The 24,710-nt window shown below is 43.4% G+C and overlaps 1 protein-coding gene across 1 annotated transcript in view; it reads left to right on the plus strand.

Moving 5' to 3' along the window:
* The window catches only part of OBSCN (obscurin, cytoskeletal calmodulin and titin-interacting RhoGEF), a gene marked incomplete at its 5' end in the record, with an annotated part of 160,607 nt that overhangs the window by 28,211 nt on the left and 107,686 nt on the right, over positions 1–24,710 (plus strand). The window contains 4 exon segments of the mRNA XM_084885131.1: positions 10,392–10,667; positions 13,343–13,618; positions 18,378–18,653; positions 21,626–21,901. Of these exon segments, the coding sequence (XP_084741257.1) occupies positions 10,392–10,667; positions 13,343–13,618; positions 18,378–18,653; positions 21,626–21,901 (1,104 nt within the window).

Here is a 24,710-nt window from a genome sequence, read left to right on the forward strand (position 1 = left end):
CATAACCGGTGTGTGCTCATGACTGGAATCAAACCCAGCATCCTTTAGTCCATGGGCGGATGCTCTATCCATTGAGCCAAAATGACCAGGGCGTGCACTGGCCTTTTCAGCGGGCACCTGTGTCTCTAGTAGATTCCTGTCTTTCTCTGGTGGATAGAATCCCTGCTGATTTTCCAGATGGTGTTTGTTTGCCTCTTCCTGGCCCCAGTGCTCTGCGCTGTGGAGCTTGGTGTGGGGTTGGGACCCCACAGTCCTTAAGGAGAATATTTGCAACTGAGATACCCCTGCAGATTCTTAGCCACCACCCATGGGATCAGGACCAGCCCTTTTTGTTTCTCTGCCCTTCCTACAAGGCTTGATGTAGCTTTTTCCATAAATCCTTGGTATAAGACTTCTGTTCAGCTAATCTTCATTTGCTTATTCAGGTTGTTTGTATTTCATTTGTAATTCCAATTTGTTCCTGGGAGGAGATGAATGTAACTTCTATCTGTCTTGCTGCTATTTTGAATCTCCATATTTTATTTTGAAACATCATTTTTCAGGTCTATTATGTTTTTTTTTTAAGTGTTTTTATTTTAAATATTTTAATTTTTATTGATTTCAGAGAGGAAGGGAGAGGAAAAGAGAGATAGAAACACCAATTATGAGAGGGAATTATTGATCAGCTGTTCCCTTCACCTCCACAACCTACTCCCCCCCCAACCCCCCTCCCCCCACCAGCTACTGGGGATTGAGCCTGCAACCTGGGCATGTGCCCTGACTGGAAATTGAACCATAATCTCCTGGTTCATAGGTCAATGCTCAACCACTGAGTCACAATGAAGGGTTTTTTGTTTATTTGTTTGTTTAGTACTGTTGCTTTTAAGGTATTGTTTTTTTATTTTGAATAATTTTACTTTCACCAGGCATGGTTTTCTTTGTACTCATATTGGGGCAGTAGAGCATCATGAGTTTGTGAGTTTATCTCTTTCAGCAGCTCTAGAATGTGGGTTATCACATACCCCATATGCATCTCTTCCTTTCTTCTTAATTTTTCCCCCTCTCTTCTTTATTATAGATATTTTCTTTCCATCTGTCTTCCAATTCACTTATCGTCTATTCTATCTAATCTTCTGTCAAACCCATCTATAGTGTATTTCCTTTCAGTTATTTTATTTTCGAGTTTTATAATTTCCAGTGAATTAATTTTTTAGATTCTAGATTCCATAGTAAAATTTTTAGTTGATACATTTTCTTTCATATTTTAAAAATATTAATCATGGTTATAACACATTCTGATAACCACAATAGCCTATCATCTGATATTGCCTCTTTTTTTTTTTCTTTTTTTTTTTTACTCCTTTCCTTGGCATGAATTTTTGACTGACTGCCAGATATTGTGTGAGGAAATGTATTAATATGGATGCTGTTATCTTATAGGCAGAGAGAGGATGACTAAAAACTTTAGTCCCTTCAGTATCATGCAGACTCAAGGCTGCATTGCAGTTTTGATCATGTTTATCTATATTTGCCTTTCCTCCAGTCCTGATAGAGTTCTCCAAGGATTCCTACAGAGACTTGGAGTGTGGATGGAGGTCCCGTGGCTCCAGACACTCAACTCTAATATTTGTCTCCCTGGTAATCCAAGATACTAAAATTCCTCTCTAGTTTATAGAGGTTTTTTGTATGGCTTCTTAGTCTCCCACCCCATGCAGCTTTGGAATTCATCAAATGTCTTTTTTTTTTTTTTTTTTTTTTTTTTTTTTCATCAAATGTCTTAAGGGGAATGTGGTTGAAACGGGGATTGATTCTACAAGGTCCCTTTTGACTGCTCAATCTCTAATTTCATCACTCTGTCTACACAAGATGTCCACAGCTTGACTGTTTTCCCTGTGTCTTAATAGCAACCCCATAGCTGGATTTTCATTGCACTCCAAACCTAGAGGCAGAAGTGCTTTGGGGAGAAGAAGATGCTCTGTGTGGCCTAATCTTTGAGCAGTTCCCCTTTACCTTCCTCACTCACTTTACACCTACTCCTGCAGGAGAACTCTGACCATAATGCTCATCTTCATTAGACTGTCTCTTCCAGGTTTTAGTCAAAGACTGCCCCCCATTTATCATTTATCAATCCACCTAAATATCACTCCTTAGTGAGATATACTCAGACCACCAAATATCAGTCACCAATCAGACCCTTCTTTCTAGCATGTCACCTGTTTTATTTTATCACAGCACTCAACATACCATTATGTCATTATTGTCATGGTTTATGTTTGTTTGTCCTCTTCCCGTTAGAAGGAAAGCTCTGTCAGAACAGAGACTGTGCTGCTCACCATAGCATACTCAACCACCATCATGTACCTACATACTGAGGGCCATCCATTGACTTTAATTGGGTCAATGATCGAATGTATGAATGAAGGAAGGAATGAAGGAATCTATAGCATGAACCCTCTAAGATTCTATATGTATTCACTTGAGTTTAATGGGACATACACAAGTTAAAAATTGATTATATCTGCCCTGGTCAGTGGTTGGGCATTGTCCCATGCACCAAAAGGTTGCCTGTTTGGTCTGGTCAAGGGCACATGCCTGGGTGGTGGGCTTGATGTCTGGTAAGGAGTGTGCAGGAAGCAGCTGATTGATGTTGCACTCTCTCATTGATGTTTTTTTCTATCTCTCTCTATCCCTTCCTCACTGTCTAAAAATCAATAAACTATACTTTAAAAAAATTGATGATATGCAGTGTTGGTAAGCATGTGGAGAATCAGAACACTCAAAACACTTATAGTGGGTGTGTAAATTGGTACAACCATTCTAGAAACTCTTTAGAAATATTGGCTAAAGCTCAAATGCAAGCCTACCCATGTGACCCCCAAGATATATTCAAGAGTATTCATTGCAGCTTTGCTCATCAGATCTCCAAATTGGAAATAACCCAAATGAACCAGGAGAGGGAAAATATAAGTAAACCATTGTGTCATACAACAGAGACATGTATATCAATACAGGAGAACAGAGTATTGCTCCATGTAACATGATAGAGCTCACAGACATCATATTGAGTGGAAAAAACAGGCTCAGAGATAATATGACTCATTCATGTAAGATAAAAAAATAGACCAAGGTCAAGATGGTGGTTACTTTGAATAATCAATGGAAGAAGACTTGCTGGAGAGAACCCTGCTAACTGAGGACAAAAAGTGGAGATCATATAGAGACTGGTAGGAGGGGCAGAGGCACAAAAGGACTGGCTGGGCTGCCATAGACAGCAACTGAAGTTATGGAGGGATATCTCATTGGTGGGGGGTTGCCACTGAGGACTCTGGGGTCTAATCTCAAGCTGCCCCCCCCCATCAGAGAACACCAGACCTGAGAAGGGTACCCTAACCAAAGAATTACAAAGAATTATAAGGAAATACTATAAAAAACTAATATATGCCAACAAGCTGGACAATGTGGATGAAATGGACCAATTCCTAGAAAAATACAATCTCCCAAAACTGAATCAGAAAGAATCAGAAAACCTGAATAGGCCAATAAGAACTGATGGAATAGAAGCAGTTATCAAAATACTTCCAGCAAACAAAAGCCCGAGTCTAAATGGCTTCACAGGGAAGTTTTATCTAACATTCAAAGAAGAACTAACATCTATACTCCTCAAACTATTGCAAAAACATTCAAGAGGAAGGAACACTTCCAAGCTCTTTTTATGAGGCCAGTATTATTCTAATTCCAAAACCAGATAAAGACACTACAAAGAAAGAGAATTCCAGGCCAATATCCCTAATGAACATAGGTGCTAAAATCCTCAAGAAAATTTTAGCAAATCAGATCCAGCAATATATATATATATATAAAATATATTTTATTGATTTTACACAGAGAGGAATTGAGAGGGACAGAGAGTTAGAAACGTCGATGAGAGAGAAACATCGACCAGCTGCCTCTTGCACACCCCCCACTGGGGATGTGCCCGCAACCAAGGTACATGCCCTTGACCGGAATTGAACCCGGGACCTTTCAGTCCATAGGCCGACGCTCTATCCACTGAGCCAAACCAGTCCCGGCAAGATCCAGCAATATATTAAAAAGGCCCATATACCACGACCAAATGGGATTATTCCAGCAATGCAAGGCTAGTACAATATTTGCAAATCATTACATATGATACAGCACATAAAGAAATTGAAAGTCAAAAATCAGAAATCACATGATAGCTGCAGAAAAATTATTTCACAAAATTCAACACCTATTTTAGATAAAAATATGAGCAAAATGTGAATAGAGAAAGCATATCTCTACACGATAAAGGCCATATATTACAAACTTACAGCCAACATCATACTCATTATACAAAAACTAAAATAATATCCCCTAAGAACAAGAACAAAACAGGGATGTCTGCTTTCACCACTCTTATTCAACACTAGAGGCCTGGTGCACAAAGATTCATGTACTGGGGGGAAAGGGAGGGGTCTCTCATCCCAGCCTGCACCCTCTCGCAGTCTGAGACCCCTCTGGGGATGTCCACCTGCCTAAGTTGACAGTCAGACATCTCTCTGGAGCCCAGGAGCCCTTGGGGGTGGGGGGGGGGTGTCCGATTCACAGCTCCCACCATTGCTGGTGCACTCTAGCCCTCAGCCTGGCTTGTGGCTGAGTGGAGCTCCCCTTGTGGGAGCGCACTGACCACTAGGGGGCAGCTCCTACATTGAGTGTCTGTCCCCCTAGTGGTCAGTGTGTGTCATAGCGACTGGTCATTCTTGTTCATTCTGCCATTAGGTTCAATTTGCAAATTACCCTTTTATTTTGTTGTCTGGAAGTCCTAGCCACAATGATCAGACAAGAAGAAGAAATAAAAGGCATCCAATTGGAAAAGAGGAAGTAAAGCTCTCACTATTCACAAATGACATTATACAGAGACAACCCTGAAGACTCCAACAAAAAACTACTATTATAGATTTAATAAGTGAATTTGGCAATGTAGCAGGATACAAAATCAACACCCAAAAATTAATGGCTTTTTTTATACACCAATTTGAATTCTCAGAAAGAGAGACTAAACAATCCCATTTACCACTACAACAATAAAAATTAAGTTACTAAGGAGTATACTTAACCAAGGAGGCAAGAGACCTATGCTCAGAAAATGACAGGTTGTTGAAAAAAGAGATAGAAGGAGATATAAACAAGCAGAATATAGCATGTTCATGAATTGGTAGAATCAACATCATTAAAATGTCCATACTACCCAAGGCAATCTACAGATTCAAAGCAATCCTTATTAAAATACCAACGGCATATTTCATACATCTAAAAAAAATACTCTAAAATGTTTATGGAGTAGCTTCAAGAATCTTGAGAAAGAAAAGCAAAGTTGGAGGAATGACAATACTGTATTTGAAGTTTCACTACAAAGCAATCGTAATCCAAACAGCCTGGTTCTGGCACAAGAACAGGCATATAGATCCATGGAACAGAATAGAGAACCCAGAAATCGACCCAAGCCATTAAACTCAATTAATATTTGACAAAGGAGGCAAGAACATACAATGGAGTCAACAGAATCTCTTCAATAAATGTTGTTTGGAAAATTGGACAGATAAATGCAAAAAAAAAAAAAAAATGAAACTAGGCACCAACTTACACCATATACAAGAATAAACTCAAAATGGATGAGACTCAAATTTAAGTTGTGAAACCATAAAAATCCCAGAAGAAACCATAGGCAGCAAAATCTCAGACATCTCTCGTAGCAATACTTTTACAGATTCATCTCCTAGGGTAAAGGAAGCTAAGGAGAAAATAAACAAATAAGACTATATTAAAAATAAAATTTCTGAGGAGAAACCAAGATGGCAGCATAGGGTAGACACCCGAATGCAGCCTACCACAACAAATTTGAATTTAGAACTGGAAAACAGGGGAGGCATTGCCCTGAAGCACCGGACGGCTAGCTGAGAGGAGGCTCTGCCATCTGGGAAGGAGAGAGAAGGCATGCTGAACCTCAGGAACTATGAAGGTGCAGAGAACTGTGCGCGTGAAAAGGCGCTGGCGTACTCCCGGCACACAGAGAGGAAGGGCCGAGATTGCTGCTGGCTTACTCCCGGCACGGAGAGGGCTGATAGCTAAGGGGCCGCTGGCTTTCTTGTTTGAGAGGAAAACAGAATCACCCTATTTCTCTGATAGACGGCCCCAGACAGGGAGAGGCCAGACTTTCAGGCAGCGGGCAGAGATCTCTCGGAGGTGTGTGAAGCCAGAGGCCATTACTGCCGGACTTGGGGAGGAGCTGACGGGAAAACAAAGCTTGTCTGCACCAACCCGAGACTCTGCCCCATCAAAGCTGAGCACAGAAGCTCTCCCAGAGGCTGGCTTTCTCTAAGGAGGGACTGGCAGGAATCCAAAGCTTGTCTGCGCCTTTACCAAAGAGGTGTGCGTGCCTGCAATCAATCTTCTGAAACTCACTGTGAACAGAACAGGACTTTTCTAAGGCGAGACTGACAGGGAACCAAAGATTGTCTGTGCCACCCTGAGACCCCGCCCCATCCAAGTGGAGTACAGAAGCCCTCCTAGCTGAGACACTGCTGACCCTCACAGTCAATTGGCTTGGAGATCAGCACTTCCCAGTGATACCAACAATAAGCAAGGCTTACCAACAAGACTGCGCACACAGCCCACAAAGGGTTACACCAAGACTGTCCGCCACAGGTAACTGGGAAGGCTGTGCTACTGGGCTCTACCAGAACACCTAGCACACAAAACTATTCCATCAAATCAGGGAAACAACTAAAATGCAGACAAGAGGAAGGACACAAGGGAGGAGATGGAGGAAAAGAAAAGATTGGACATTGAGTTCAAAACTACAGTTATAAGATTATTCAAGAATATCCTAAAAAAGGCCGATAAAATAAATGAGACCTATGAGGATATGAAAAGGGAGCAACTAGAAATAATAATAGATCAACTAGAAATGAAGAAATAAAAAATTGTCTGAAATAAAAAATATTACACAGAGTCCTAAAAACAGACTGGAAGATCGCAAGAATCAAGACAAAGATTTAGAACACAAAGAACCAGAGGACACTCCTCCACAGAAGCAAGAAAAGAAAATCCAGAAAGTTGAAGATAGTGTAAGAAACCTCTGGGACAATTTCAAGCGAACCAACATCAGAATTATGGGGATCCCAGAAGAAGAGAGAGAGCAAGATACCGAAAGAATACTGGAAAAAGTAGTGACAGAAAACTTCCCCCACCTGGGGAAAGAAATAGACTTACAAGTCCAGGAAGCCTGCAGAACCCCAAACAAAAGGAATCCAAGGAGGACCACACCAAGACACATCATAATTAATACACACACACATACACACACAAAAACACAGTATTTTCCGGCGTATAAGACGACCCCCTAATTTTACAGTTAAAACATAGGTTTAGGCCTATATTCGCTGTTTTAAACTACCCCCCACTTCAAAGAAAAGACTTACTTTGCCGTCAAGATCTGCAGGTAATTTTTGTGCAATTTTGGTCTTTTGCCCCCGATTTTCGGTTTACTTTTTTTTGTTTCAAAAGTCATCTTATACCCCGGAAAATATGGTATATATTTTTTTATTGATTTTTTTTTTTTTTACAGAGAGGAAGGGAGAGAGATAGAGAGCTAGAAACATCGATGAGAGAGAAACATTGACCAGCTGCCTCTTGCACACCCCCCACCGGGGATGTGCCCGCAACCAACGTACATGCCCTTGGCCCGAATTGAACCTGGGACCTTTCAGTCCGCAGACCGACGCTCTACCACTGAGCCAAACCGGTTTCGGCAAGACACATCATAATTAAAATTCCCAGAGCAAAAGACAAAGAGAGAATATTAAAAGCAGTAAGAGAAAAGCAGGTAGTTACCTATAAAGGAGCACCCATATGATTATCAGCTGATTTCTCAACAGAAACCATGCAGGCCAGACGGGAATGATAAGAAATATTCAAGGTGATGAATAGCAAGAACCTAGAGCCAAAAATCCTCTACCCAGCAAAGCTATCACTCAGAATCAAAGGCCAGATAAAGAGCTTCACAAATAAAAAAAAGCTAAAGTTGTTCATTACCACCAAACCAGAATTATATGAATTGCTGAAGGGGGTTATTTAGGAAGAGGAAGAAGATAAAGATAAAAATTATGAACAACAAATACGTAACTATCAACAAGTGAATATAAAAAACAAGGGAATTAAAAAATCTGATGAACAATATTAACTGGTTAATATAATAGAATCTGAGGTATGGAAGGGGAGTGGACTGAAGATTCTTGGGGAAAAGGGGAGTGGGGGTGTGGGAAGAGACTGAACAAAAACTGTGCACCTATGGATGGAGACAATGGGGGATGGGGAAAGGACAGAGGGTGGGGTGGGAACCTGGTGGAGGGGAGCAATTGGGGGAGAGGGGAAGAGGAACACATTTGTAATAATCTGAACAATAAAGATTTATTTAAAAAAATAAAATTTCTTTCACAGTAAAAGAAACCATCAACAAAATGAAAAGGGAGCCCACTGTATGGAAGAACATATTTGGCAATGATACATCTGATAAAGGGTTAATATCCAAATTATATAAGGAAGACAAACTATCCAATTGAAAAATGGGCAGAGGACCTAAATAGACACTTCTTCAGCGTGGACATACATAAGGCCAAGAGACTTGTGGGGAAAATGCTCAGTCACTGATCATCAGATAGATGTAAATTAAAATAACAATGAAGTATCACCTCAAACCTATCAGAATTGCTACAATCAACAAATCAATAAATGACAAGTGCTGGTGAAGATGTGGGGAAAAGGGAACCCTAGTACACTGCTGTTGGGAATGCAGACTGATGTAACTATTATGGAAAACAGTATGGAAGCTCCTTAGAAATGTAAATATGAAACTGCCATTTGACCCAGTGACCCCACATTTATATATCCTAAGAAACCCAAAACACCCAACAGAAAGAATGATTATAACGTACAATTTACAATAGCTAAGATCTATAAACACCTCAAGTGCCCATCAGTAGATGATTGGTTTAAAAAAAAAAAAAAAAAAGCTGTGGTATATTTATACCAGGGAGTACTATGCAGCAGTAAAAAAAAGAAGAATCTCGCCCTGACTGGTTTGGCTCAGTGGATAGAGGTCCTGAGAGGTCCCGGGTTCAATACCGGTCAAAGGCATGTACCAGTAGTGGGTGTGCAGGTGGCAGCTGATTGATGTTTCTAGATCTCTGTCCCTCTCCCTTTCTCTCTGTAAAAAAAAAAATCAATAAAATATATTTTAAAAAAGAAGAATCTCTTACCCTTTGAGACAGCAAGGAGGAACCAGGAGAGTATCATGCTAAGTGAAATAAGTCAGTCAGAGAAAGAGATGTATCACATGATATTATTCATATGTGGAGTCTAATTAAGATAAACTGATTAATGGAGTGTATCCAGAGAAGTGGAAGCATTTAACAGAGTGGGGAATCTCTGAGGGAAGACAGGAGAGGGTGGGTGGGAGAGAGGTAATAAACCAAGGACTTGGTATGCATATATGCATGGCCATGGACACAGACAGAATATAGCCCAGGTGGTGAAGGTGTGGGATGAGGGCAGGGGGTTTTTAGAGGGGGTTGGTGTGTGTGTGGGGGGAAATGGGGACATGTAATACTTTCAGCAATAAAGAGTTTGATCATCAGTGGATGAGCAGCTGGAAATGTTCTGTTGGTTGATGTTTGGGTACATGGGGAAAGCTAAGTCTGAACTTCATTGAGCTGTGCAAATAAATTAGTGTACTTGGCATGTGAGTTAGACCCAGAAAGGTGTAGCTTAGTTTGTGGATGACATGCCATGAGCCAGGCTCTGGTGGTAAAAGAGTTACCAACCTGCCCGACTGGTGAGAATCAGTGATTGAGTGTCGCCCCATGAATTAGATCACCATTTGATTCCCCTAAGGAATGGAATTGTGGGCTTGAGTCCCAATAGGGACAGCAAAAGGCAGCTAATCAACGATCGTCTCTCATCATTGATATTTCTGGATCTCTCTCCCTCTCCTCTCTGAAATCAATGAAAACATATTAAAAAATAAAGGAGTGACCATTGCCACATGCACACAAGAATTGACTATCATATGGGAAGACAATGAACTGGCTCTGACAAGTGGCATAATAGCCTTGACTGAATTTCTCAGTCTTAGAAATTTTTCTGTCAGGATGCTCTGCAATGCACACTTGAAATTCCATTACAGGAGACATATGTTTATAAATAATATGCTGACTCCACCAGGGACTAATACCCAAACAGGCACATAGCTGCAAGGAGAAATTTTACTCATCTCTGAAACTACGGTGAAGGTGAGATAGACTTCTACAAGTTTTGTGTCTCTGACCCTGTGTGTGCCTCCCTGTCCACAGAGCCCACGGTGGTGTTTGCCAAGGAGCAGTCTGCACACAGCGAGGTGAAGGCCATGGCCGGGGCCAGTGCCACGCTGAGCTGCGAGGTGGCCCAGGCCCAGACGGAGGTGACGTGGTACAAGGACGGCAAGAAGCTGAGTGGGAGCTCGAAAGTGCGTGTGGAGGCCACGGGCTGCACCCGGCGGCTGGTGCTGCAGCAGGCGGCCAAGGGGGACAGCGGGGAGTACAGCTGCGAGGCCGGGGGCCAGAAGGTCACCTTCCATCTGGATGTCCCAGGTCAGTTCTTTGGTGGCACTAACTGAGCTTTGTGTGTAGGTAATGACTATAGCCGGCACACCCTGTCTCTCTTTCCACTGGACCTCACCTCTTTAGCCTTCTATCCTCCATCTCCCATATCATCCCAGTGGTGGGGCCAGACCAGGCTGGGTGGGCAAAATGTGAGCAGAAGGGAGAGGTGATCCTGTACCAGTAGAGTACTGCTCAGGTTTTGCTCAGTCATGGTTCCCAGCACCTGCCAGAGCCTTCTGGGTGCTCCTCACCAGCCGGGATTCAGGCTCTACCTGTCACATGGAGACTGAGGTAGACCAGACGTCTCTTACCTGTGTCATGTGAATTTCCTACTCCCCATGTCCTGGTAGCTTCCAGGTGCCCGCACCCAGCAACATGGGCAGAGCCACATTTGAATTTCCTTACAACAGAATATGGGGAAGTCTCTGCCACCCAATCTTACTTGATCCATCTCAAGACTGAACTGTTGTGTGTTGACAAATTTTAGCTTTTTAGGGCACACCCTTAGGTGTGGATGTAGAAGTTACTGCATCATCACTTGTCCCAAAAATCTAGATCCATGTATTCTTGCAAGGTCTGGGCAAAAAGTAAAGAAAGAGCAGAGCATTGTCAGGTGTGTGCCGGGGACCTGCACCTGTCAGGCCTGGAATATCTTCCTAAAGTACATCTTGGTTTCCTTTTGTGTCCTGTGTCAGAATCCCATGGGAGTCTGATGTATAGATTTAGACATGGAGGGGAATAAGGAGCTTCTCCCACACTGTACACCCTGTTGAAGACAAGTAACTATAGTGATAGGCATTGACTGTTGAGTCACTATTTATGTAATAGTGTTTCCTAATGATGCATGTGTGTTTGTCTCTGGTTTGTTCAGAAATCTCTGTGGACAAAATGTGTTTTCTTTTTGTTAGGAGAGTTTTAACCTCAAATCAACTTTCAGGTGCTTCTACATAATAGTTTGGTATTATCTCTGTGTAAAATAACTTGTGGGTGTGTATAGACAAAAAAAAAAAAAATCCACCAACCAAACTTTTTAAATTGTTACTTTAGGAGAATATGACAAATTATTTTGTAGGGGCAAATATGAAAAGTTTTGAGAAATTGACCAAATTATTGGAAAAATACATGAAAAGTGACAAAAGATTTTAATAGCTAAAATAGTCCTACAACCTTTTTAATAAATGGGCCAACAATAAAAAAAGTTCTTATAGGTGAAGATGACACCCCGATGGCTCCAATGGAAAATTATATGAACTATTGTATTTGGTAAGGAAATTATTGCATGCTCATAGAGATCCTTCTAGACTCTAGAAGGATCTCACGACCCACAGGTTGAGAACCGCTAGCAGGGTTGCCTAAGACCATCGGAAAACACAGATATTTCCATTACAATTCATTAACAGTAGAAAAATTACAGATAGGAAGTAGCAACGAAAATAATATAATGGTTGGCGATAACCTCAACATGAGGAGCTATTTTAAATGGTAGTGGCATTAGAAAAGTTGAGAACCACTGTTCCAGAACTAGAGAAGGACATACCGTTTGTGCCAGCATGACATCTATCACCAACATCTGATAGGGAGAGTTCAAAATAAGGGCCAAACTATTGTGGAGACCAAGGCTCAAAGCTGAATCTAGGTAGTATCAAAATGAATGAGCAATGTATTAAGAGGACAATGCAGTAAAAAGAAAGTCATGACCCAGCTGTGTGAGCACTACAAAGGTCAGCAAATCAACCTCATTCATGATGACATGACATGAGCAGATAGAAACTAAAATATGAAGCGATCACCTCATCAATGCAGAGCTGAGTTTTGATAACATTTAATGTCAGAAATATAGAAGAAATGTTTATCAGTTTCTCTTCACCCATTGGATTCTTAACCAATTATAAAGAAAACAGTTCATCCTTCTTCTGATAAATGAACTAAAGAACAATCAGCTAACCACACTAAATGACACTTGAAGGCTTTCTCTGAGAGCAGGGACCAGGCAAGGGGGCTCACAGTCACCACTTTTGTCAGCAGGAAATAAAGTAAAACATATACAAGTGTGAAAAAATGATGTGAAATTCAGTTTGATTTATGCAAAAGATACATTGTTAGACTTGGTGGGAATGGGGAGAAGTATTATGGTGCCCCAAATTCCCATAAACAGACACAGCACAGAAGAACAAACAGTAAAGACGGAAAACATAGCCAAGGCCCACCACTTTGTGAGTCATCCACACCATGGAAGAGACAGGCTCAGGAGGCACAGCTCAGTCCCCTAGGAGGCCAGCAGGTCACACATGGAAGGCAGGTGGGAGGTGGAGCCCAGGACCAGTCACTCAGTCTGTGGGAATGCTCCCTGCACATCCAGGAAAGACTTGGTCACCTGGGGAGAATGTGTGCACCCCTCCTGGCCTGAAGTCCCTCTGCTAGAGGGTGTGTGCTCTAGAGAAGTCCATCACGGTGTCCCCAGCAGGGATCACCCCCCTGGGCAGTGGTTAATGTGCAGATGAATGAGATACTTGTGCTGAGAAGGTGCTGGGGCTTCTGCAGGCCACACAGAGCCTTGAGGGTTTTTCTTTCCTGCAACCTCCCCACTCAGTCCTTGCATCCAGAGTGCTGTCCTCCTAATTTAGAAAATATTTTTGACTCTGTGTGTGCCTTCCTGTCCACAGAGCCCACGGCGGTGTTTGCCAAGGAGCAGTCTGCACACAGCGAGGTGAAGGCCATGGCCGGGGCCAGTGCCACGCTGAGCTGCGAGGTGGCCCAGGCCCAGACGGAGGTGACGTGGTACAAGGATGGCAAGAAGCTGAGTGGGAGCTCGAAAGTGCGTGTGGAGGCCACGGGCTGCACCCGGCGGCTGGTGCTGCAGCAGGCGGCCAAGGGGGACAGCGGGGAGTACAGCTGCGAGGCCGGGGGCCAGAAGGTCACCTTCCATCTGGATGTCCCAGGTCAGTTCTTTGGTGGCACTAACTGAGCTTTGTGTGTAGGTAATGACTACAGCCAGACACACCCTGTCTCTCTTTCCACTGGACCTCACCTCTTTAGCCTTCTATCATCCATCTCCCATATCATCTCAATGGTGGGGCCAGACCAGGCTGGGTGGGCAGAGTATGAGCAGAAGGGAGAGGTGATCCTGTACAAGCGCAGTTGTGCTCAGGTTTTGCTCAGTCATGGTTCCCAGCACCTGCCAGAGCCTTCTGGGTGCTCCTCACCAGCCGGGACTCAGGCTCTACTTTTCACATGCAGTCTGAGGTAGACCAGACGTCTCTTACCTGTGTCATGTGAATTTCCTACTCCCCATGTCCTGGTAGCTCCCAGATGACTATACCCAGCAACGTGGGCAGAGGCATTTTTGAATTTCATTAAAACCTAATATGGGGAAGTCTCTGCTACCCAAACTTACTTGGATTCTTCTCAAGACTGAACAGTGTGTTCACAGATTGTAGTTCTTTTGGGGATCTCCTTTGCCTGTAGATATAGAAGTTACTGGATCCTTGTCACAAAATATAGATCCATGTTTTCTTGCATGTTCAGTGCAAAAAGTAAAAAAGGGAGATAGAATTAGCAGGTGTGTGTTGGGGACCTGCACCTGTGAGGTCTGGAATTCTTTCCCTAAAGTGCATATTAGTTTCCTTTTGTGTCCTGTGTCAGAATCGTCTGTGAGTCTGATGTATAGATTTAGACATGGAGAGGAATAAGGAGCTTCTCCCACACTGCACACATTGTTGAAGACAAGTAACTCTAGCGATAGCCCTTGACTGTTTTGTCAGTATTTATGCCGTAGTATTTTCTAACAACTCATGTGTATTTGTCCTCTCTGGTTTGTTCACAGACATGTCTGTGCACTAACTGATTTTTCATTTTATTAGGAGAGTTTTAATCACAAATCTACTTCCAGGTGCCTCTACATAACAGTTTGGTGTTATATCTGTATACAATAGCTTGTGATTGTGTATAGATAAAAAAAATCCACTGTACATTTTTAATTGTTAATTTAGGAGAATATGACAAATTATTTTTATAGAAGTAAACATGAAAAGTGTTATTAAATTGACCAAGTTATTAGAACTCTATGAAATGTGGCAAAAGATTTTGACAGCTAAAATAGTCCTACAAGTGTTGCAATAAATGGAACCACAATAAATAGAAGCTCTTCTGGGTGAAGATGACACTGCAGTGGCTCCACAGGAAAATTATATGAACTATTCTGTAAGGACATTATTGCATGTTCATGGAGATGCTTCTAGAGCTATAGAGGGACATACAGTCTCTGGCTTACTATGTGGCACCCTCATGACATCTGATAGGGAGAGTTCAAATAATGGGCCAATCCATTATGGAGGCCAAGGCCAACATCTGAAGCTAAGTAGTATCCAAATGAATGGGCAATGTATTAAGAGGACTATGCAGTATAAAGAAAGTCATGGCCCCACTGTGTGAGCACCACAAAGGTCAGCAAATCAACCTCACTCATGACGTGAGCAGATTGAAACTAAAATATGAAGCAATCATCTCATCGGTGCAGTTGAGTTTTGATAACATTTAACATCAGAAATCTAGAAGAAATTTTTATCAATATCTATTCATACAATAGACTCATTTTTTTATGTGCTCTTAAATCTAATTTTATTTTTATTTTATTTTATTTTTTTAAATAAATCTTTAGTGTTCATATTATTACAAATGTTCCTCTCCCCCCCCCCCATTGCTGTCCTCCACCAGGTTCCCACCCCACCCTCTGCCCTTTCCCCACCACCCATTGTCCTCATCCATAGGTGCACAGTTTATGTTCAGTCTCTTCCCACACCCCCCTCTCCCCTTTCCCCCGAGAATCATCAGTTCACTACCCTTCCATACCTCTGATTCTATTATATTCAACAGTTAATATTGTTCATCAATTTTTTTTTTAATTTCCTTAGTTTTTAGATTCACTTGTTGATAGTTACATATTTGTCGTTCATAGTTTTTATCTTTATTTACTTCTCATCCGAAAGAACCCCCTTCAGCAATTCATATAATTCTGGTTTAGTGGTGATGAATTCCTTTAGCTTTTTTTTTTTTATTAGTGAAGCTCTTTATCTGGCCTTCGATTCTGAGTGATAGCTTTGCTGGGTAGATTATTTTTGGCTGTAGCTTCTTACTATTCATCACTTTGAATATTTCTTGCCATTTCCTTCTGGTCTGCATGGTTTCTGCTGAGAAATCAGCTGACAATCATATAGGTGCTCCTTTATAGGTAACTACCTGCTTGGCTCTTGCTGCTTTTAATATTCTCTCTTTGTCTTTTGCTCTTGGAATTTTAATTATGATTTGTCTTGGTGTGGTCTTCTTTGGATTCCTTTTGTTTGGAGTTCTGTGCACTTCCTGGACTTGTAAGTCTAATTCTTTCACCAGGTGGGGGAAGTTTTCTGTCACTATTTCTTTCAGTATGTTTTCGATATCTTGCTCTCTCTTATCTTCTGGGACCCCCATAATTCTGATGTTGGTTCGCTTGAAGTTGTCCCAGAGGCTTCTTACACTATCTTCAACTTTCTGGATTCTCTTGCCTTCTTGCTTCTGCAGAGGAGTGTCTTCTGGCTCTTTATGTTCCAAATCTTTGACTTGATTCTTGTGATCTTCCATTCTATTTTTAGGACTCTGTATAATATTTTTTTATTTCAGACAATGTATTCTTTATTTCTTGTTGATCCTTTATTATTTCTTGTTGATTCCTTATTATTTCTAGTTGATCCCTTTTCATATCCTCATAGGTCTTATCGACCTTTTCTAGGAAATTCTTGAAAAACCTTATAAGCGTGGTTTTGAACTCTATCTCTAGTCGCTTTTTGTCCTCCATTTCTTTCGTTTGTGATCTATTTCCTTGTCTCAGCATTTTCGCAGCTTCCCTGAGTTGGTAGCTTTAAAAGTCTCTGTGTTCAGCTTGGATGGGGCAGAGTTTCAGGGTGGAGCCTATAGCCTTGGCTTCTGTCAGCCACGCCCTATGAGGCTCCTGAGTCTCAGTATTCCTCAGGGTCTTTCAGTACTTGTTGCAAGCACCTCTGAGAGAAAGGTGCCCTCAAATTTCGCCTGCTACCAAACAGTCTAGGCTCTCCCCCAATGAGCCCGGAACTGGGATTCAGTTCAGTTGGAAATGGGGTTGGAAGTGTGGGTCAGAGCAGTCTGGAGCTTGTCTCCTTCCCGCCAGGGCAATCCCGCTGCACAGCCAACCGTCTGTTCTCTGCGCGCAATGTGTGCGCCTCCAGACCTCCTTTCTCCGCTCCCCTGAGATTCCACCTCACAGCCCAGTCTACCTTTGTATGAGCCTGGGTCCCCAGGGTCTAGCCTAGAACTGGGGTTTAGAGCAGTCGGAACTGGGGTTCAGCACAGTCTGGAGCTTTTATCTCCTTCCCGCTAGGGAACGTCAGCCAGGCACTCAGCCGCCCTTCCTCTCCTACTCCATCCTCTCCGCGCGTGCCGCGTGTCTCCATACCTTAGGCTTTTACAGCTCCTCTGATTTTCCTTCTGGTTTTCTCTTTCCTTCTCATTGTGGAATTTCCAGTCAGTCGACTTTCCTATAGTTCTGGGTAATGTCCATTTTATATTTTAGTTGTATTTTATTGAAAATGTTGTGTGCAGCTGCGGTTAGGTGTTTACCTGTGCAGCCATCTTGGATTCTCCTCTTAAGTCTCCATACAATAGACTCTTAAACAATCTATCTATCTATCTATCTATCTATCTATCTATCTATCTATCTATCTGGCTAATATGCTAAGTGTTCCCTCTGGAATTTGAGAGACTGGTTGTTCGATCACTCACTGTGACATATGCTGACCACTAGTGGGTGGTACAGAACAAAGGAAGGCCCAGACCTGTAGCCAGAAGGCCCTGGAAGCCCAGATTGCTGGCCAGGGCTAGCAGCCATACTCATGCACAAATTTTGTGCACTAGGACTGTAGTTATAAATAAAATGGTGCATCCTTCTTCTGATAAATAATCCTGAAGAAAAACCAGCTAATGACAATAAGTGACACTTGAAAGCTTTGCTTCTGAGAGCAAGAAGAGGCAAGGGGGCTCACAGTCACCAATTTTGTTAGCAGGAAATAAAAACCTATAAAAGTGTGAAAAACTGAAGTGAAATTCAGATAATAAGATGTACCCAAAGATACATCATTAGACTTAGTGAGAGTGGGGAGAAGTATTATGGAACCCTCAATCCCAATAACAGACACACCACAGAAAAGCAAAGAGTACAGCCCGTAAACACAGCCAAGGCTATGACTTTGTGAGTCATCCACAGCATGGAAGAGACAGGCTCAGGAGGCACAGCTCAGTCCCCTGGGAGGCCAGCAAGTGACACACAAAAGGCAGGTGGGAGGTGGAGCCCAGGACTTGTCCCTGGCTGCGTGGGAATGCTCCCTGCACATCCAGGAAAGACTTGGTCACTTGAGGAGTTGTATACACCTAATGGTTTGAAGTCCCTCTGCTAGATGGTGTGTGGTTGAAAGAAGTCCTTCACGGTGTCTCCAGTAGAGACCATCCCCTGGGTAGGGGTCAATGTGCAGATGAATGAGCTACTTGTGCTGAGAAGGTGCTGGGGCTTCTGCAGGCCACACAGAGCCTTGAGGATTTCCCTGTCCTGCCAACTCCCCGCTCAGTCCTTGCATCCCCAGTGCTGTCCTCCTGATTTAGAAAATATCTTTGACCCTGTGTGTCCCTTTCTGTCCACAGAGCCCAAGATGGTGTTTGCCAAGGAGCAGTCTGCACACGGCGAGGTGAAGGCCATGGCTGGGGCCAGTGCCACGCTGAGCTGCGAGGTGGCCCAGGCCCAGACGGAGGTGACGTGGTACAAGGATGGCAAGAAGCTGAGTGGGAGCTCGAAAGTGCGTGTGGAGGCCACGGGCTGCACCCGGCGGCTGGTGCTGCAGCAGGCGGCCAAGGGGGACAGCGGGGAGTACAGCTGCGAGGCCGGGGGCCAGAAGGTCACCTTCCATCTGGATGTCCCAGGTCAGTTCTTTGGTGGCACTAACTGAGCTTTGTGTGTAGATAGTGACTACAACTGGACACACCCTGGTGCTCTTTCCAGTGGACCTCACCTCTTCAGCCTTCTATCCTCCATCTCCACTATCATCTCAGTGGTGGGGCCAGACCTGGCTGGGCGGTCAAAATGTGAACATAAGGGAGACGTGTTCTAGTACCCGTAGAGTACTGCTCAGGTTTTGCTCAGTCATGGTTCCCAGCACCTGCCAGAGCCTTCTGGGTTCTCCTCACCAGCCGGGACTCAGGCTCTACCTGTCACATGGAGTCTGAGGTAGACCAGACATCTCTTACCTGTGTCATGTGAACTTCCTACTCTACAAGTCGTGGTGGCTCTCAGATGCCCGCACCCAGCAACATGGGCAGAGACTTGTTTGAATTTCCTTACAACAGAGTATGGGGAAGTTCCTGCCACCCAGTCTTACTTGGATTCATCTCAAGACTGAACCATGTGTAGACAAATTATAGCTTTTTAGGGCACGCCCTTGCATGTGGAAGTAGACATTACTGGATCCTCACTTTTTCACAAAATCTATATCCATGATTTCTTTCACTGTTTGTGCCCTAAGTAAAGAAGGAGCAGAGTATTGGCAGGTATGTGCCGGGGACCTGCACCTGTGAGGTCCGGAATTCTCTTCCTAGTGTACATCTTGGTTCCTTTTTGTGTCCTGTGTCATGACCCACAGGTTGAGAACTGCTAGCAGGGTCGCCTAAGACCATCAGAAAACACAGATATTAACATTATGATTAATAACAGAAGCAAAATTACAGATAGGAAGTAGCAATGAAAATAATTTTATGGTTGGGAGTCACCACAGAATGAGGAACTGTAGTAAGGGTTGTAGCATTAGATAGGTTGAAAACCACTACTGTAGATACTTCTAGAGATTGAGAAGGAGTTACAGTCTCTGGCTTATTACGTGGCACAGGCATGACATCTATCAGCAAATTATGATAGAGACAGTTCAAATTAAGGACCAATTCATTGTGAAGACCAAGGCCAACATCCGAAGCTAGGTGGCACTAACTTAGCTTAATAATGAATTAGCAATGTATTAAGAGGATGATACACTATAATGAATGTCATGGCCCAGCTCTGTGAGCACTAAAAAGGTTCACAAGCTGAAACCAGTTTGGCTCAGTGGACAGAGCGTCAGCCTGAGGACTGAAGGGTCCTGGGTATAGTTCCGGTCAAGGGCATGTACCTTGGTTGCAAGCACATCCCCAAAAGGGGGTGTGCAAGAGGCAGCTGATCGATGATTCTCTCTCATCGATGTTTCTAACTCTCTATCCCTCTCTCTTCCTCTCTGTAAAAAAAATCAATAAAATGTATTTTTTAAAAAGTCCACAAATCAACCTCAATCACGGTGTGAGAAGATTGAAACTAAAATATGAAGAGATAGCCTCATAAATGCAGAGTTGAGTTTTGATAACATTTAATGTCAAAAATCTGGAAGACGTGTTTATCAATACCGATTCATGACATAGATTCTAAACCAATTATAAAGAAAACATATCTTCCTCTTTCTGATAAATGATACTGAAGAACAACCAGCTAATCACGCTAAGTGACAGCAGAAAGCTTTGCTTGTGAGGTCAGGGACAAGGAAAGGGGCCTCACAGTAACCAGTTTTGTCAGCCGGAAAGCAGGAAATAAAATAAAAAAATAAAAGTGTGAAAAACTGATGTGATATTCAGATATTATGATTTATACAAAAGGTAAATTATTGGACTTGTTGGGGGTGGGGAGAAATGTGGTGTCCAAAATCCCCATGAACAGACACACCATAGATGAGCAAACAGTAAAGACAGAAAACATAGCCAAGGTGCACCACCCTGAATCACCCTGTTGCAGAAAACTAAAGAAAAACCAAGTGATGTTATAAAGAAGACCAGGGACACTGTTTAATACACCAGCAGACTCGGGGAACAGCCTTCCAAGTCTGAGTGCAGAAACATGCACGGGGCTTCTTTTTATCTCTCCCTGTGGTCTTTGTCCTGCAAATATGGGTTATGCTTCTGGTCCTTTTTGTGGGCCTTGTAAGAATGCCCTATATCTGATGGTCTGGCCTGGCACCAGCATTAATAACCCTCCCTCTGGGGCAGTGCACTGTTCACAATAGCAGGTTCTTCAAGAATCCTATCTGGAAAGGAGGTAGTGACTTAATTATAGGTTATCATAAATGTACACTGAGCTTGCTGGCATGGATTCAGATCACTAGACCTCAAATATCAAGGTTACATTGAAATTAGCCCTTTTATTTTTATTTTAATGATTTAAAATTTTTTTTTTTTTTACTGAGAGGAAAGGAAAGAGAGAGAAACATCGAAGAGAGAGAAACACCCATCAGCTGCCTCTTGCACAACTATTGGGGATGTGCCCATAACCCAGGTACATGCCCTTGACCGGAATCGAACTGGAAACCTTGCAGTCCACAGGCTGATGCTTTATCCACTGAGCCAAACATGTTAGGACAGAATTAGCCCTTTTCAGCCTTATCAATACAAACCATGGAAGAGACAGGCTCAGGAGGCACAGCTCAGTCCCATAAAAGGCCAGCAGATGACACATGGAAGGCAGGTTGGAGGTGGAGCCCAGGACCTGTCCCTGGCTGGGTGGGAATGCTCCCTGCACATCCAGGAAAGACTTGGCCACCTGGGGAGGGTGTGTGCACCCCTCCTGGCCTGAAGCCCCTCTGCTAGAGGGTGTGTGCTCCGGAGAAGTCCATCTCATTTCCCCAGCAGGGACTGCCCCCTGGGCAGTGGTCAATGTGCAGATGAATGAGCTACTTGTGCTGAGAAGGTGCTAGGGCTTCTGCAGGCCACACAGAGCCTTGAGGATTTTCCTGTCCTGCCGCCTCCTGCTTAGTCCTTGTGTCCAGAGTGCTGTCCTTCTGATTTAGAAGATGTCTTTGACCCTGTGTATCTCTCCCTGTCCACAGAGCCCAAGGTGGTGTTTGCCAAGGAGCAGTCTGCACACAGCGAGGTGAAGGCCATGGCCGGGGCCAGTGCCACGCTGAGCTGCGAGGTGGCCCAGGCCCAGACGGAGGTGACATGGTACAAGGATGGCAAGAAGCTGAGTGGGAGCTCGAAAGTGCGTGTGGAGGCCACGGGCTGCACCCGGCGGCTGGTGCTGCAGCAGGCGGCCAAGGGGGACAGCGGGGAGTACAGCTGCGAGGCCGGGGGCCAGAAGGTCACCTTCCATCTGGATGTCCCAGGTCAGTTCTTTGGTGGCACTAACTGAGCTTTGTGTGTAGGTAATGACTTCAGCCGGACACACCCTGTCTCTCTTTCCACTGGACCTCACCTCTTTAGCCTTCTATCCTCCATCTCCACTATCATCTCAGTGGTTGGGCCAGACTGGGCTGGGTGGTCAAAATGTGAACATAAGGGAGACATGTTCTAGTACCAGTAGAGTACTGCTCAGGTTTTGCTCAGTCATTGTTCCCAGCACCTGTCAGAACCTTTTGAGTGCTCTTCACCAGCCGGGACTAAGGCTCTACCTTTCATATGGAGTTTGAGGTAGAACAGACATTTCTTACCTGTGTCATGTGAATTTCCTACTCCTCACATCCAGGTAGCTCCCAAATGCCTGCACCCAGCAACATGGACAAAGACACGTTTATATGGGAAGTTCCTGCCACCCAGTCTTACTTGCATCCATCTCAAGACTGAACAGTGTGTTCACAAATAGTAGTTTTTTTAGGGCACTCCCTTGCGTGTGGATATAGAAGTTACTGGATCCTTACTTGTCACAAAATCTAAATCCATGTTTTCTTGCATTTTCTGTGCAAAAAAAGTAAAGAAGGGGGATAGGATTAGCAGGTGTATGTTGGGGACCTGCACCTGTGAGGTCTAGAATTCATTTCCTAAAGTACATCTTAGTTTCTTTTCGTGTCCTATGTCAGAGTCCCCTGGAATTCTGATGTATAGATTTAGACATGGAGGGGAATAAGGCGTTCATCCCACACTGCACACCTTGTTGAAGACAAGTAACTCTAGCGATAGCCCTTGACTGTTTAGTCAGTATTTATGCCGTAGTATTTTCTAACAACTCATGTGTATTTGCCCTCTCTGATTTGTTCACAGAGATGTCTGTGCACTAACTGTTTTTTCATTTTGTTAGGAGAGTTTTAATCACAAATCGACTTCTCGGTGCTCTACATAACAGTTTGGTGTTATATCTACATACAATAACTTGTGGCTGTGTATAGATTAAAAAAAAAAATCCACTGTAAAATTTTAATTGTTAATTTAGGAGAATATGACAAATCATTTTATAGGCATAAACATGAAAATGTTTAAGAAATTGACCAAATTATTATAACACTCTATGAAATATGGCAAAAGATTTTTAAAAAATATATATTTTATTGATTTTTTACAGAGAGGAAGGGAGAGAGATAGAGAGCTAGAAACGTCGATGAGAGAGAAACATCAACCAGTTGCCTCTTGCACACCCCCGACCTCGGATGTGCCCGCAACCAAGGTACATGCCCTTGACCGGAATTGAACCTGGGACCTTTCAGTCCGCAGACTGACGCTCTACCACTGAGCCAAACCGGTTTCGGCGAAATGTGGCAAAAGATTTTGACAGCTAAAATAGTCCTACAAGTGTTGCAATAAATGGAACCACAATAAATAGAAGTTCTTATTGGCTCCACTGTAAAATTATATGAACGTTTTTGTAAGGACATTATTGCATGTTCATGGAGATGCTTCTAAAGCTAGAGAAGGACATACAGTCTCTGGCTTACTACGTGGCACCCTCATGACATCTGTTAGGGAGAGTTCAAATTATGGGCCAATCCATTATGGAAACCAAGGCCAAAACATGGAGCTAGGTGTTACCAAAATGAATGGGCAATGTATTAAAAGGACTAGGCAGTATAAAGAAAGTCACGGCCTCGCTGTGTGAGCACCACAAAGGTCAGCACATCAACATCACTCATGACATGAGTAGACTGAAACTAAAATATGAAGCGATCATCTCACCAGTGCAGAGTTGAGTTTTGATAACAATGTCAGAAATCTATAAGAAATGTTCATCAATATCTATTCATGCAATAAATTCTTAACCAATCTATATATATAAAAGCCTACTGTGTGAAATAGTCCCTCGGGAATGTGACTGAGAGACTAGGTGTTCAATCACTCACTGTGACATATGCTGACCACTAGTGGGTGGCCTAGAACAAAGGAAGGCTCAGCCTGCAGCCAGAAGGCCCTGAGAGGCCTAAATCGCTGGCAAGGGCTAGTGACCATACCCATGCACAAATTTTGTGCACTGGGACTCTAGTTATAAATAAAATGGTTCAACCTTCTACTGATAAATTATACTGAAGGAAAGCCAGCTAATGACAATAAGTGACACTTGAAAGCCTTGCTTCTGAAAGCAAGAGGAGGCAATGGAGCTCAAGTCACCAAATTTGTCAGTGGGAAATACAATGTATAAAAGTGAAAAAATTGAAGTGAAAATCAGATGATATGATTTATGCAAAAGATACATTAGACTTGGTGGGAGTGGGGAGAAGTATTACAGTGCCCCCAATCCAAATAACAGACACACCACAGAGGAGCAAAGAGTACAGCCCGTAAACATATCCAAGGCCCACCACTTTGTGAGTCATGCACACCATGGAAGAGACAGGCTCAGGAGGCACAGCTCAGTCTCCGAGGAGGCCAGCAGGTGACACACGGAAGGCAGGTGGGAGGTGGAGCCCAGGACCTGTCCCTGACTTGGTGGGAATGCTCCCTGCACATCCAGGAAAGACTTGGTCACCTGGGAGGGTGTGTGCACCCCACATGACCTGAAGTCCCTCTGCTAGATGGTGTGTGGTCGAAAGAAGTCCTTCACGGTGTCGCCAGTAGAGACCATCCCTGGGTAGGGGTCAATGTGCAGATGAATGAGCTACTTGTGCTGAGAAGGTGCTGGGGCTTCTGCATGTCACACAGAGCCTTGAGGATTTCCCTGTCCTGCCATCTCCCTGCTTAGTCCTTGTGTCCCAAGTCCTGTCCTCCTGATTT

The sequence above is a fragment of the Pipistrellus hanaki genome (assembly GCF_964339955.1).
Source record: "Pipistrellus hanaki genome assembly, chromosome: 5".
NCBI classification, from domain to species: Eukaryota; Metazoa; Chordata; class Mammalia; order Chiroptera; family Vespertilionidae; genus Pipistrellus; species Pipistrellus hanaki.